A 15984-nucleotide genomic window follows, 5' to 3' on the forward strand; every position below is an offset into this window, starting at 1 on the left:
GAAAATCATCACTCAAGCCAAAGATTGAGGCCCATTGCTGAAAAGTGGAATGCCAAAATGAAGAATAATTTTTAGTATAAATTAGTATTGTCGTAGATATAAAACAGTTCCTTTGAGACAGAGTTTATTTTTAGGAACTACAAGATTATCAGAGGTTTGGTTACTTGTAATATTTGAAAAATTGAACTCATAAAAATCTAGCCATGTTTTCACAGACTTGTATTGTGCTCTGCCTGCATTCACTGTCTGTATTTGGTGGGGTGGGGTCTTGGTATTACATTTGCTTCAGGTCTTTTTTTTTTTTTTTTTTTTGCATCCTGTGCCTTCCTTTTTAGCATGGTATTATTCTTGGTGCAATAGATCCCTCAGTGGTTCACTCAGTGAGGGTCAGTTTTGTTAGACATCCATAGTAGTCTCATTTTTCATGGAGATTAAATTCAGTTTTTGATTATTGAGTTCCTTGGCTGGCTTTCATAGTTTTTCTAATATGCTGAAGAATTTCAGTGTTTATGTTCGTGGAGGGTAAGAGTTCTCCCTCCCCTCTCTGCTCACTTCTCCCTGCCCTATTTATTGCAACTGTTCCCCTGGGCCTCACAGCCCCTAGTCCCAGACCTTGTTTTTATAGCCCAGAGCTCCCACCCCTGGTGGTGCATGGGATTGATTAAAATATCTCTATACACAGTTGGATTTTCTACCATTTCTCTGTTTAGGGGAGAAGCTATAAAGTGTAAATGCACAGCAGAACTAGAAGGGTAGTGCCACTCGTGTTTGTGTATGAAATGCAGAGAACATGCACACAGAGGAGGAGTTAAAACTGGGGAGCTCATGGATACAGTGGAGCTGCCCTTTCTGAGTGCTAGTCCTTTGTGGGTTAAAACCCAACCTAGGACTGGAGTCGTGGCTCAGTGGTAGAGCGCTTGTCTGGCATGTGTGAGGCACTGGGTTTGATTCTTGGCACCACATATAAATAAATAAAGGTTCATCAACAACTAATAAAAATATTTTTTTAAAAAACAGCCTAAGTTAAGTCACATTATGTCAGGATATTTCCCTTGCTTGTGCAGGGAATACCTTTTTTGGGGGGGGGGGGCAGATTTGTTTTCTTCCTCCACTCTCTTCCAGAAACTAACCCAGCAGTACATCCCCCATGCTCATCGTTCTACCCGCTCTGTCCGGAGAGGCTGTTTTTTCCCAGATCCTCACCAGCTGCTCCTGGCTCTCCCTCTTCCTTCCCCTTTCTGCCTGTCCCAACCCTAAGCAGCTTTCCTATTTTAAACTAAGCAAACCCCTCACCTCTTATGTGCTTTGTCCTGTCTCTTTCCTTGTCCATCACAATTTCTTGAGATAAATCTCCATAGTATTGTTAACAATGTCCCAATTCTCCTCCTATAATGTTAGAATCTGCTTTCAGCTCTTCTTTTTCTCTGAAATTGGGTAAATGACATCACCCTCTAAAAGTGCCTAAACCAAGTTCAGTTTCTCCAGAGAACTTTCTCCTCTTTTCTCTGGCTCAGTGAGTGGTATACAATAATCCAAACAACATAGCCCTTGTCCGTGTGCAGTTCTTACTCCTCTGAAAACTGTATGCAATAAGGTGACACTGCTAATATGACAGGTCTTGTGGCATCTGAGTACACTTGTAAGTGACAATGCCTTTATGAAGCAAGGTGAGTGAGGCTCGTATTACCTGAATGTACTGTTTATGTGTAATAGCACCTAAGTTCTAGAATTACACTGAGATTTGGAAGAAAAGTAGAGAGCTGAAGCTCATTTGGTGAGTTCAGAGTCTTTCTGTTGCACAGCACAGAGAATCTACTGTGAAGTGAGAACTGGTGTATTAATCTCCTTGGCAGGTCCTGGGGCTGCAGGTGAGCGCTGGGCTCACAGGGCTCCTCTCAGCTTGTCTGCAGGGTCCTCCTGGTCTCCCACAAGTTCCCGGTTTACTCTCTCCACCGGAGCAGCATTGGATATTTGTTTTTTCAACTGTCTCCACATATTTGGAGAGTTGAAATGCTTTGGGGCGCATTTGTTCTAGGTGATTGTTTCCAGTGAACTTATCCTTCCCTTGTGGTGCATTTTGCTCCTCACTGAAGTCAGAGAATTTAGAATTACATGTTCTGTGATTTCATCCTGACTGCCTGCATGAGTCTAAGATAATGTTGTCAAGCTTTGGGAAAAAGCAGTTTGGCTGAAATTTTTGAGAACATTATGGTAAAAGTAATACTTGCTCACTTACTGTAGAAAAGTTGGCAAATGCAGGACAGAACAAAGTGGAAAAAGAAATCCTCTGTCATGTGTCCACCAAGGATGATCCCCGGCTCCACCAGCTCAGGACTAGGGCTGTGTAGCTTCTTGGGTCTTCACTGTCCACTGTCACCCTTTTCTTGGAACTACTAGTTCTTATCCAACAACTACCTAGCCATGGAAGGCTGGATTTTCATAATGCAACAACAGTTGCCACACAGTGAGTGAGCTGCCTTCTCTTAAACCAGACATTAGAGAGGTTTGCCAAAAATGTAAATGAATATCCCTTTTTGCACTTAAACAGTTTTTGGGGGGGAAGTGTATTTTTCTAAAGATAGTTTATTTTTATTAATGTCATTATTTTAATGAATTATTGAAAAAATTAAATTTCTGAGTTTTAATTTCAATATGATTCACTAGATAAAATTCACATGAGAATGTACTTAGAATGTACTTAACATCCTCAATAACTTTTAAGAGTTTAAGCCACAGAGTTTGAAAACTGCAGATCCAGAATAGTCTCCCCTCCCTCATTCTTGACTTTTGTGAATTCGCTGTCCATTTCCTCATGAGGCCACTGCGAATGATGTTGGAGGTACAATGTTGTTGCACCAGTCAGGAGGCTCTGACCTTGTCCCTTTGGTGGGGCCACTGTGCTTTATCACTTAGTTAACTTGCTGGCAGATTGTAAGGGTTCTTTTTCATTTCATAAGAGTTATCCTTAGGTAGATACTTTGAGACTTCCCTGTTGTTTATACATGTTGTCTCTTTAAAAATGCATTTTCTAATCATTTTAGCAAATGGGAATGCTGTTGAGTTTTGAGTCTTTTACCTAGCATGTTTGCTGAATGTTCCTATTCTTTCTAGTATTTCCTTTTCTATGGAATTAGTTGGATTTTTTTACATAGGCAGTTATTCCAGCTATAAATAATGTCTATTTTCTTTCTTTCTTCAGATTTTATTCTTTTTATTATCTCTTAAGCTTATTCTTGTGTTCATTGTAATTAGGATAGAAGTAATTATAACAGGAATCTTTTTCTTTTATATATTTTTTTGTACTAGGGAGTGAACTCAGTGGCACTGAACCACACCTCCAGCCCTGTTTTGTATTTTATTTAGAGACAGGATCTCACTGAGTTGCTTAGCACCTTGCTTTTGCTGAGGCTGGCTTTGAACTTGTGATCCTCTTGCCTCAGCCTCTGGAGTTGACGGGATTATAGGCGTGAACCACCACACCTGGCAGGAATCTTTTTCTTGTTCCTGATTTTTTTGTCCTCTCACCATCGGGTGTTATATTTGTTTCATGTTTCTGGGGTATAACTTTTATCAATTTAAAAATGTTTTCTATTGCTTATTTTCTAAAATTTTTTAAAATCATGAACAATGTTAAACTTTATCAAGGGTTTTTTGTTGTTGTTGCTTCTGTTGTGGTTGTTATATTATTTCCTTAACTTATTAGTGTTTTTATTTACATTAATACATTTCCTAAGGGAACAACATGTTCAAATTTAAATGATTAACTATTTGTTTGATATTTTTTTATATACATTGCTATGGTCAAGTATGCTAATATTTTATTTGAGGCTTTTAAACCATCAGCTCATACTTTTTGCAGTCACTTGAATTCATTATGGAAACCCTGTTTCAAACGTAGAGCATTTAGCAGGCATTCAATATAGTACTTAATTATAAGGAGCAATTTTGGGAAAAGACCAGCCCAGACCCTGTGGTCTCTGCCCTTGTGGCCTTCGGTCTGTGCTTTCTTTCTTTACCACTCAAGTCTGTACTAAATGAGTAAACTCTGTGTAGGGAACTACGAGACGATGTAAGGAGCAAGTGGGGTGGGTCACCTCAAACCTTTAACTTTGTCTTCATGCACTTAATAAAGTAGATATGTAAAATTGGTTATGACTTTCACTGGCATATCATAGTATTCTTAAAAACTATTTTGTTCTTAAGTTTGCACATAAGTTCTTGGAATTGTCTTAGTTGGTCATTGCTAACTTTCCAGCTAATAGGGGAGAGAGAACCTTAGTTAATGTATTCTTATTTTATGTGTGTGTTTTTACTTTGTTCAATGTGTATTTTTTTTCCTTCTTGATGTTGGGTTATATCCCTGGTTTGCTAAATTTATTGTTTCAAAAGCACTCAGAAGTTTAAAAATACTGATAACATGTGCTATGATCAATCAGAATCCCTGGTGGGATTGAAATACAGAATAGAATGCGCACTGCTGTGCTGGAGAGGGGCTCTGTATGCTAATAATGCCCGAGGCTGTGTGTGACTCTGAAAGACGGCCCAGGAGCTTCTGAGAGACACTGTCTGCACATCCTTGCAAAGGCCTGACCTTTACAAGCTGAAACAGTGCAATTTTGAATGCTGAGCATAGGACATTAGGATTTCTTAAGACTGAACTATGGTAAAAATGACTTGATTGCTAAAATTTTTACTCTTTCCCAATTTGTGATTTCTTCACTCTCCAAGGAAGTAAATTGATGTTATTTTCCTGGGTATATTTAAAAACCACATATTGATGCTGCAACACAACATAAGGAAATATTTTCTAGAGCCAAATGCAACCAGTAAGCAGTTTAGAAACTGCTCCCCACTGAGCCCCAATCTGAACATTCGACTTGCCAGCTCTGAGGTGCATGTGTTTGGTGCTACTCTCTGCTGAACTTTGAAAACAGCCACTGAGACCAAGAATCCCTGGGCTATTTGGTCCAATATCTAGAGCATTTCAAAGAAGCACTTCCTCTGTTCTCACTCCCCACAATTGTGTTTAGGATTTTCTATGTAAGTGAAGTTTAAAGTAAGAAAAGAAACTGTCTCAAAGTAGAATCCAACTTACACTAAAGCTGTCTGTACTGATCCTAACATGTATATCTTGGTGAAAGACTGAGTAGGAGATAAACAGCGGTAATTATTATCTGTATTCATTTTAAATGTATTACTCAATATTCCTTTTTTCCATTATTGCTTGGCAACATTGTGATGAGTATTTCTCTTAAACTGGAGTTTTCATGGTGTGTGTGCTTCATGATCCTAAGGCCTGAGGATGCCAGAAGTTGGAAAACCACTGGTGTAAGGTGTGGGCATGGCTTCAGGTGTCATGCCGGCTGGCTCTAAACCTTGATCACTGTGCCCTGTGAGACAGTGTCTAGCTTCTCCCAGGTCAGGACATGTGAGGTATTGTGAGCCCTTAGCCTCTGGTGAGGCACTTGCGCGGCACTGTCAAGATGTGGTGACTGAGGTAAGAGTTACCATTCCTAGGAGTCCCACTTCAGTGAATGCTCCTTTCTGCATTTACTAAAGATCACACTGACTCACCTCGTACTCTTTACTTCTCTTGTGCAGAAAGGTTTTTTTTTTTTAATTTTTTTAAAATTTATTTTTATTGTAAACAAATGGGATGCATGTTGTTTCTGTTTGTACATGGATTAACAGCATACCATTTGCGTAATCATACATTTACATAGGGTAATAGTGTTTGATTCATTCTGCTATTTTTCCCTTCCCCCCACCCCCAACCCCTCTTTTCCCTCTATACAGTCCCTCCTTCCTCCATTCTTGCCCCCCTCCCACCCCCCATTACGTGTCATCATCCACTTATCAGTGAGATCATTCGTCTTTTGGATTTTTGAGATTGGCTTATCTCACTTAACATGATATTCTCCAATTTCATCCATTTGCCTGCAAATGCCATGATTTTATTCTTTATAGCTGAGTAATATTCCATTGTATATATATATATACACACCACAGTTTCTTTATCTATTTCTTTATCTATTCATCAATTGAAGGACATCTAGTTTGGTTCCACAATCTAGCTATTGTGAATTGAGCTGCTATGAACATTGATGTGGCTGTATCTCTGTAGTATGCTGATTTTAAGTCCTGTGGGTATAGGCCGAGGAGTGGGATAGCTGGGTCAAATGGTGGGTCCATTCCAAGTTTTCTAAGGAATCTCCACACTGCTTTCCAGAGTGGCTGCACTAATTTGCAGCCCCACCAGCAATGTATGAGTGTACCTTTTTCCCCACATGCTCTCCAACACCTATTGTTGCTTGTATTCTTGATAATCGCCATTCTAATTGGGGTGAGATGGAATCTTAGTGTAGTTTTGATTTGCATTTCTCTTATTACTAAAGATGGTCAACATTCAGAAAGGTTTTAAAACATGGTTTTGGGGGGATTTCTTCATGCTTCCATGGTATCCCCATTTTCTGCTGCTAATGAAGCCAGTAATGTATCCTTTCTTTGGCCTTTTTGATGGTTCTACTACTTCTGTTAGGATGACTCTGGGCCACGTTTCCTGTTACCATCAGTGGTATTTTGACTCTTTAAATTGAAATGTAATTTACCTACTATAAAATTCACTTTTGTAAAGTGTGCAATTTAATAGTTCGTAGTAAGTTCACAAGTCTGTGCTCTTGTCACCCCTTGTCACTCCAGAACATTTCATCATTCCTTGTCCATCATCAGTCCTTCTTTCCCCAGCCTTTGGCAGCTGCTAATCAGTATTCTGGGTCTGTTACAGTTTGGTCCTGTAATGTCCCCCAATGGCTCATGTATTGAAGGCTTGGTCCCCAGCTGATGGTGCTGTTAGGAGGTGGTGGAAACCTTAGGAGGTGGGCCTAGTTGGAAGAAATGGGTCACTGGAAAAGGGGTGCCTTTGAAGGGTACACCTTGTTCCTGGCTCCTGGCTCTCTCTCTCTCTCTCTGTTTTCTGACTGCCTTGAGGAGAGCAGTCTTCTTCCACCATGCCCTTCTACCACGATATTTCTATCCTGAAGCCTTGAGCCAAAAAATAAAAATAAAAAAAAAATAATAATCTATTCTCCTCCAAGTTTATTTTCTCAGATATTTTGTTCTAGTGATGGAAAGCTTATTGGTCATTTGCATATCTTCTTTGGAGAAGTATCTATTCACATTCTTTGCCCATTTTTGATTGAATTGTGTTTTTATTGTTCTATTTTAAGAATTATTTACATATTTTGAATCAGAGTCTCTTGTATATATTATTTGCAAATATTTCCTTCTGTTCTGTAGGTTGTCTTTTCACTTTCTCGTTTTCTTTCTTTCTTTTGTCGGTCTTTTATAATATTGGGGATCAAACCCAGGGCCTCACACATGCTGGGCAAGCATTCTACCACTGAGCTATACTCCTAGTCCTCCTCTTCTTAATAATGTCCTTTGATCTACAAATGTTTTTAATTTTGAAGTCCAGTTTATCTCTTTTTTGATGCTCTGTGAGTTTGGGGTTACATCTAAGAAATCAGTATCTAATTCCATGGTCAGTCAGATCTACTCCTAGATTTTCTTATAAGAGTTTTATGCTTTTCCTTTACTATTTAGGTCTTTGATCCATTTTGAGTTAATTTTATGTTTGATGTGAGGAAGAGGTCAGGTTCAAATTTGTTCTTTGATATCTAGTTGTCCTACCTCCATTTATTGAAAAGATCATTTCTTTTCCATTGAATGGTCTTGGCACTCTTGTTGAAAACTATATGACCTTTAATGTAGGCATTTGTTTCTGGATTCTTAATGCTATATTCCTTAAACCTGTCTGTCTTTCCTTATGCCAGTATCACCCATCTTGATACTGTAGCTTTGTGGTAGGTTTTTAAATCAGGAATTATGATTTTTTTTTAACTTTGTTCCTCTTTTTCAAGATTGTTTTGGTTATCCTGGGTTCCTTGAAATTCCATCTGAATTTTAGGATCAGTTTATCCATTTCTGTAAAAAAATGCAGTTGAAATTTTGATTGGGATTACACTCAATCTATACATCAATTTGAGGAATATTGTCATCTCAATGACATTATGTCTTCCACCTCAGTAAATATAAAGTGTCTTTACATTTTTAGGTATATTTCAGTTTCTTTCAACAATGTTTTATAGTTTTCAGTGCACAAGTCTTACTCTACTTTGGCTACATTTATAGCTAAATTATTCTTTTCAATGCTATTGCAACTGGAATTATTTTCTTAACTTTGTTTTCAATTTGTTCATTGCTGGTGTATAGAAATATCATTGATTTTTATGTGTCTATCACAACTTTATCCTGCAACTTTACTGAAGAAATTTGTTAGATCTCAGAATTTTTTGTGGATTCTTTAGGAGTTTGTATGTATAAGATTATATTTTCTGCAAATACAGATAGCTTTAATTTTTTAATTCTTCTGGATAGCTTATTATTTTTTAATTTTTCTTGCCTAACTTTACTGGTTAGAACCTCTAGGTCAGTGTTGAATCAAAAAGAACAGGTGTCTTTGTCCCATTCCTGACCTTGATTGGGAATCTTTCAGTCTCTAACCTTTAATATGTTAACTGTGGGTGTTTTGTAGATATTGCTTATCAAGTTGAGGGGATTTTCCTATTACTCATTTGTTGAGTGTTTTATGAATGAGTTTGGATTTTGTTTTTCTGTGTCTTTTTAAACTTTATTTTATTAATACGATTGGTCACATTAATTGATACACCTATGTTGAACTAACTTCCTAGGATTAATTTCACTTAGTCATGGTTTAAATTACTTTTGATATGCTATTGGATCCAACTTGGCAGTATTTTGTTGAGATCTTTTACATTTCTGTTCTTAAGAGGTATTGATTTGTAGTTTTCTTGCAATGTGTTTGTTTAGTTTTGTTTCTAGGATAATATAGGCCTCATAGAATAACTTGGGAATTGTTCCTTTGTCTTCTTTTTGGGAGATCTTGAACACTGTTATTAATTCTTCTTTAGATTTTACAGAGTTCACCAGTGAAGCCATCTGGGCTTGGGCTTTTCTTTGTGGAAGTTTCCAATTAGAAACTTGATCTCTTTACTTGCTATAGGTCTTTCAGATGTTCTGTTTCTTCTTGAGTCACTTTTAGTAGATATGTCACTCTAGGAGTTTGCCCATTTTATTTATGCTCTGTTTCCTTTTGGTATCCAGTTGTTCATAACATTCCCTTATAATCCTTTTTCTTTCTGTAAGATCAGTAGTAATAGTCCCTCTTGTATTCCTGATTTTAGTAATTCGAATCTTCTCTTTTTTTCTTGGACATTAAATAATGATTTTTCTTTCTTCCTTCTTCCTCCTTTCCTTCTATCCATCTATCCATCCATTCATCCTTTTAAAAAATGTTTTCGAAGAACCAACTTTTTGTTTCATTGATCTTCTCTACTTGTTTCCTATTCTATTTTGTTATTTATTTCCTTCTGCTTGCTTTGAATTTAGTTTAGTTGTCTTTTTCAAACCTGTTTTGATGGAAATTTATGTAGTTTTGAGAAGTTTTCTTTTTTAACAGATGCATTCAGTCTTAAATTTACCATTGACCACTGCTTTTGTGACAATCCATAAATTTTGATATATTGTACCTTTATTTTCATTCATCTTAAAGTATTTTCTAATTTCTCATGTGATTTTTTTCTTTGACATTTTTTGAACATGTTGCTCAATTTCATATATTTGTGAATTTCTGAAATTTCCTTGTTACTGATTTTCAGTTTCCAGAGAGGATACTTTGTATGATTTTAAGCATTTTAAATTTATTGAGAATTGTTTCATGGCTTAACATATCACCTATTTTGGAGCATGTTTCACGGGCATTTGAGAAGAGTGTGAACTTTACAGTTGTTGAGTTGAATGCTCTTAGCAGTGTGTTCGGTCTCTGCTTTTGTGTTGGGCATGCTATCAGTGCCTAGCCAGGAAGTTTACAACTCCTGCTTATGCATAGTATCAAGGTCAATTAGAGGTGAGATCACAGAGCCTTCTCACATAAGTCCTGAGCATGTATATGGTCATGTGCATGTGCTTGGTCTTCTAGAGGCCCAGGGAAGTGTTGGAACTTTTCAAATCACCTATTGACTTCTCATTCCTCTGCTTTGCCTTTGAGTTCTCTGGCTAGTCTACTGTTTGTCAGAGTTCCACCCACCACCCAGGGGGACCAGGTTTGACAATCACCCCTGGGAGAAGCATTTAGCTCTGGGAGAGACTTTGACAATTGACTAACAATAAGCCTTTTGAGTGGGAGTGTTCTCCAGCAGCACTAGCCAGGTCAGATAGTGACTTCCCTTTGGGAAGGAGGCTTTCAAAGCTCTCCATTCCCACTCTGTTGCCTCTGATACTAGGAATGCATGCTGTTATGTTTCAAGGCTGTTGTAGAGCCAAGGAGTGGGAGATAAAGCTAAGTAAAGTAAGTTACAATTCCACAGAACTCAGCTGTTTTTCTTGATTAAATACCACCTGGGTTGCTGCCAGCCTAGGGTTAGATTCCAGAGTAATAAAAACATTGATTCTGTGAAATTTTTCTGTTTTTTTTTTTTTTTTTTTTTTAATGAAAGGATGAACTTTTGGTGATCATTATTCTACCAAGTTCACTGGCATGTTCGCCATTGATTTTTTTAATGGAAGATCAGGGACTGACATTCTGGGGTGTCCATGATACGAAGGTGCCATCTCTAACAATAATAATGGATTATTTCTTTTTTTTTTTCATATTTTGTTTTAATTGTAGGTGGACACAATATCTTTATTTTTTATGTGTTGCTGAGGATCAAACCCAGGGCCTCACTCATGCTAGGCGAGCCCTCTACCAACTCAGCCACAACCCCAGCCCCATGATTATTTCTTTTTAGTTGAGAGAGCAATCATGTTTAGCTTTGCCATTATTTGCAAATGTTACATTACAAAAAAAAATGTAATAATTCAGTAAATTGGCACAAGGAAATGAGCAGCTAATTTTTTTTCCCATTCTTTATTTCAGTGATTTAATATAAAATCACCTTGGATAGTATTCCTATTATTTAACGTTAAAACAATACCTCTTTCTTGTCATTTATATTCAGGGTACCTTCGATGATTACCTGGAGTTATTCCTGCAGTTTGGTTATGTCAGCCTTTTCTCCTGTGTTTACCCATTAGCAGCTGCCTTCGCTGTGCTAAATAACTTCACTGAAGTCAATTCAGATGCCTTAAAAATGTGCAGAGTCTTCAAACGTCCATTCTCAGAACCTTCAGCCAATATTGGTGTGTGGCAGGTAATTATTTGAGGAAAAATTATTTTTTAAAATGTGAGGCATTATGACAAAAAAACATAAAACATATCAAGCAAACAAAAAGCAATTCCTAAAAGAGAGATTAGAAAAACTAGAGGTTAGTCCTTACTCGGCAACATAATAGCTATATGACCTTAGAAAGTTATTAACTTTTAACTTCCTTTCTCTGGCTTCACTTTTTTTGATTTTAAATTTGGCATGTGGGGAAGGTAAGATGAAAGATATAATCTGTAAGGACCCTTACAGATTTAAAATTCTGATAATTCTCAGGGAAAGTAGCCAACTGAGACTTTATCTCCTGGGGTAGCAAGAGGCCCTCCCTGCTGCAGTGTCAATGCAGACCACATGGGAGTCTAGACTTCTGCTTCTACTTATGGGGGCAGTGATGAGGCTGCTTTTGTAGTCCCTGCTAGATGGACTCAGAGGAAGCATGATGGCGTATGCACAGTGGAGGCTACGTGGGAATAATGCAAGGCACTTGCACCTCTCTCCACAAAGGAGATATCAGTGGAGGTCTAGTGAGCACACTTTCCTGTTCAGTCATCATAAGGACTTCCTGCTTCAGCTGTCGGTGGTAGCCATTGGGGAACCTGGACTGCTACCTTCACCTGGTAGTAACAAAATATTACCCCTCTTCCTTTGCTGGAGTGGTGTCAAAAGGACCAACTACAACAAAGGGTTTGAAGACCCAGAGCCATATAATACCCAAAATGCCCAGTTTTCTATGTTTAAAAAATCGCTTATCATACAGATAACTAGGAAGATACCAAACTGAATGAAAAAGGATGTTCAGCACATGAGATGAATATCACAAATGTTAGATATACTGGACAAAGATTTTAAAGCAGCCATGATAAAAATGCTTCAACAAGTAATTATGAACACAGCTAAAACAAATGAAAAAGAATTTGACTGTCCCAGCAAAGAAAGAGAAGCTATGAAAGAGAATCAAATTGACATTTTATAAGTGACAAATATAGTATCAGAGGTAGAAGACTCAGTGGATGAGTATAACAGCAGAATGGAAGATGGGATAGAGGAAAGAATTAGGACCTGAAAGATGGAACCAAAGAAATTACACAATCTAAACAACAGAGAAAATATACATAAGAATAAATACAGCCTCAGTGACCTGTATAACTGTAACATTCATTGAAGTTACAGGAGAGGATGAAGGGAGGGGCCAAAAAATATTTGAAGAAATAATGACCATAAACTTAAAATTTGGTTAAAGACCTAAAACAACAGATTGAAGAAGCTGTGTAAACACCAAAGTAAGTAAGTCCAAAGAAATCTGTGTCAAGACACATTAAATTAAGCATATGAGAACTAAAGACAAAGACTAAGAACACCAAAAGAAAAATGACATTTTTCCTTTAGGTAAACAGCTAGAATAGACAGTTTCTCACTGGAAACCACAGAGGCCAGAAGAAAGTGGCATGATAGTTTCAAGTCCTTAAAGAAAAAATTGTTAATATAGAATCTTATATCAAGAGAGGATAACCTTCAGAAATGAAGGAGAAATCAAGATACTTGCAGATGAAGAACTAAAAGAATTTCCTGCCAACAGACCTTTCCTAAAAGAATGGCGAAAGAAAGTTCTCTAAACTAAGGAGATGGTAAAAGAAGGAATCTGGAACATTACAAAGAAAAGTATAACAACCAAAAATACAAGTGAACACAGTAGACTTTTCTTCTCCTCTTCAGCTTTCTTAGTTTTGTTTGATGTTTGAAGCAAAAGTTATAATACTAATAATTCAAAATATATGTAGAGAAAATAGTAAGAGAAATATGTTATGGATAAGGGATAATAAAAGAGGTAAGGTCTCCATGCTTCACTCAAACTGGTAAGTGATGGGACAAGTAGAATATAAGTTTTGTATATATATTATATTTCTAGAGCAACCACTAAAAATTTATACAAAAGACATACTCAATACATTTGGGGGAAATCAAAATGAAATTCTGAAAAATATTTAAGTAAACCTCAATAAGGCAAGAAAAAGAAAAACAGAAATTAAAAAATAGGAACAAACAGAAAATGAAGAAATGACTAGCTTAAGTCCTAACATTAATAATTATTTAAACTGTAAATGATCTAAAGATACCAATTAAAGAAAAATACATATGTGTGTATACATATATATATACACACACACATATAGTCTATCAGAATATATATATAGTCTATCAGAAACTCAGTTCAAACAGTGATATACATGGATTGAAAGTAAAAGGAAAGAAAAAAATATATAAAAAATATATATGGAGGTATTGGTCTACAAAAACTAGAGTGGCCATATTAGTATCTGAGAAAGTAGACTTCTGAGCAAAACATTACCAGAGAGGAATATTCTGTGATGGTAACAGGGTCAGATTTTCAGGAAGATAACAGCAGTCTTAGTATGTATGTACCAAACAAAGTGAACAAAAAATCTGACCAGAAAGGAGAATTAGATAAATCCACAGTTATAGTTCAAGATTTCACATTCCTTCCTCAACAATTGATAGAACAACTAAATACAAAATCAACAACAATACAAAGAATTTGTTAATTCCATCAAATAACAGTATCTAATTGACATTATGGTACATTCTAATCAACAACAGTAGAATACATATTTTTTTCCAGTGCATTCAGAACATTCAATAAGATAGTCCATCTCTTTGGACATAGAACAGAATTGAAATCATACAAAATCATACAAGGTATGGTTACATTGTAACCAAACTAAAATTCAGTAACAGAAAGATAACAGCAAAATCTCTAAATTCCTGAAAACAAAACAACACGTTTCAGAATAGCCATGGGTCAGAGGAAGATTCATGGGAAATCAAAAGATACATTAAGCTAAATAAAAATGCAAGAACTGTGTATCAAAATTTGTGAGGCACAGGTAATGCAGTGCTGACAGAAATTTATAGCATTGAATGCATGTGCTGGAAGAAATTCAGGTAAATAATCTCACTTCCTGTTCCAGAAACTGAAAAGGAAAATAAACTCAAAGCAAGCAGAAAAAGGAAATAATAAAGAGAAGGGTACAAATCGGTGAAGGTCAAAGCAAAAATAATAGAAAAGTGAAACAAAGATCTGGTTCTTCAAAAAGATAAATTCAGTTGGCAGACATCTAGCAAGATCGAAAAAGAGAAAAGACAAATAACAATATAAAAATGAAAGAGGATGTCACTGTAGCTCCTACAGTCATCACAAGTGTAATAAGGGAATTCTGTGGGCAGATCTAAATACAAACTTGACAGCTTGGGTGAAATGAACCAATTCTTTCAAAAAAGTACAAACTTCCACAACTCATCTGATATGAAATAGAGCATTTGAGCAGCCCTATTACTATGAAGGAATTGAATTTGTAATTACACATTCCCCCCAAATCAGTGTCCTGGCTCAGATAATTTCACTGGTGAATTCTACTATTTAAAGAAGAATTAACACTAATTTTACAGAAAACAGAGGAGGAAAAAAAGATCTCCCAATTCATTTTATGAATTTAGTATCAATTCAATAGCAAAACCAGAGTTTTAAAAAATCTCTCATGAATATATACACAAAACATCTTAAAACTTACTAGTTAATCCAATTTGACAATGTATTACTAGAATTATATACAATTTCAAGGGGGATTTAGTCCAGGGATGAAACCTGCTTTCATATTTGAAAACCAATAGATATAATCCACCATAATAACCTAAAGAAGAAAATCATATGATTATACCAATCAGTGCAGATGAAGCATTTGACAAAAATCCAACACTTATTCAAAGAAAAGTAGGGATATTCAACTTTATAGAGAACATCTATTAAAAATCCTGAAGTTCATATTATACTCAGTGGTGAAACAATGAATGCTTTCTTTCTAATACTGAGAAGAATGCAAGCATGTCTACTCTCATTACTTTTATTATGCATAAGTACTGAAGTTTAGTGTAAATAACCAAGAAAAAGAATAAAAGACATACTAAATGAAAAGGAAGAAATAAGATATTCTCAAGTTGCATATAATGTGATTGTCTACATAGAAAGTTCCAAAGAGTCTGCAGAACTCTCAGCTACTAAGGGAGTTGGGTAGGGTTTCAGGATTGATACATAGAAATCAGTCACATTTCTATATAATAATGATGAAATGTGAAGAAATTTTAGAACAGTGACACTTGTAATTGCTTCAAAGAATATGAAGATATACACTTAACATGTTCAGGGTCTGAATGCTGATAATTATGAAATTCTGAGGAGAGACATCAAAGAAGACCTGAGTAAATGGAGAAACTTATGTTCATGCATTAGAAGACTCAACAGAGTAATGATATCATTTTTCCCCAAGTTGACCTATAGATTTAATGTAATAACTGTCAAAATCTCAGTAAGGATTTTATAGACATATACAGCTTATTCTAAAATTTATATGGGTAGCACAAGTACCTGGATATCTAAAACAATCTTTAGAGAGAAAAATCAAGTGTTAGGACAATACGTGCTACCTGGCTACCCAATATCAAGTCTTATTACATAATCAAGTAATCAAGTAATAAGTAATCAAGACAACGTAGTATTAGCAGAGGGAAAGACACAGAAGATTGGGGTTAAGAACTCAGAAATAGACCACACCAGTTTGCCCAAGTGGTTTTTGACAAAATTGCCACAGTAATTCAGTACCAGATTAATTGGACATATTTTATACAAAAA

The 15984-nt window shown here is 36.2% G+C and overlaps 1 protein-coding gene and 1 non-coding gene across 2 annotated transcripts in view; both read left to right on the top strand.

Annotated features, from left to right (window-relative positions):
• The window catches only part of Ano10 (anoctamin 10), a 192703-nt gene that overhangs the window by 35929 nt on the left and 140790 nt on the right, over positions 1-15984 (top strand). Inside the window, exon 10 of the mRNA XM_047532217.1 lies at positions 11079-11270. Within this exon, the coding sequence (XP_047388173.1) occupies positions 11079-11270 (192 nt within the window). The remainder of the gene's footprint in view (positions 1-11078; positions 11271-15984) is intronic.
• On the top strand, positions 1667-1744 carry LOC124969656 (small nucleolar RNA SNORD45). The gene has a single exon (XR_007106023.1). It is a non-coding gene; the product is annotated as a small nucleolar RNA SNORD45 (small nucleolar RNA).

The sequence above is a fragment of the Sciurus carolinensis genome, chromosome 17 (assembly GCF_902686445.1).
Source record: "Sciurus carolinensis chromosome 17, mSciCar1.2, whole genome shotgun sequence".
NCBI lineage: Eukaryota > Metazoa > Chordata > Mammalia > Rodentia > Sciuridae > Sciurus > Sciurus carolinensis.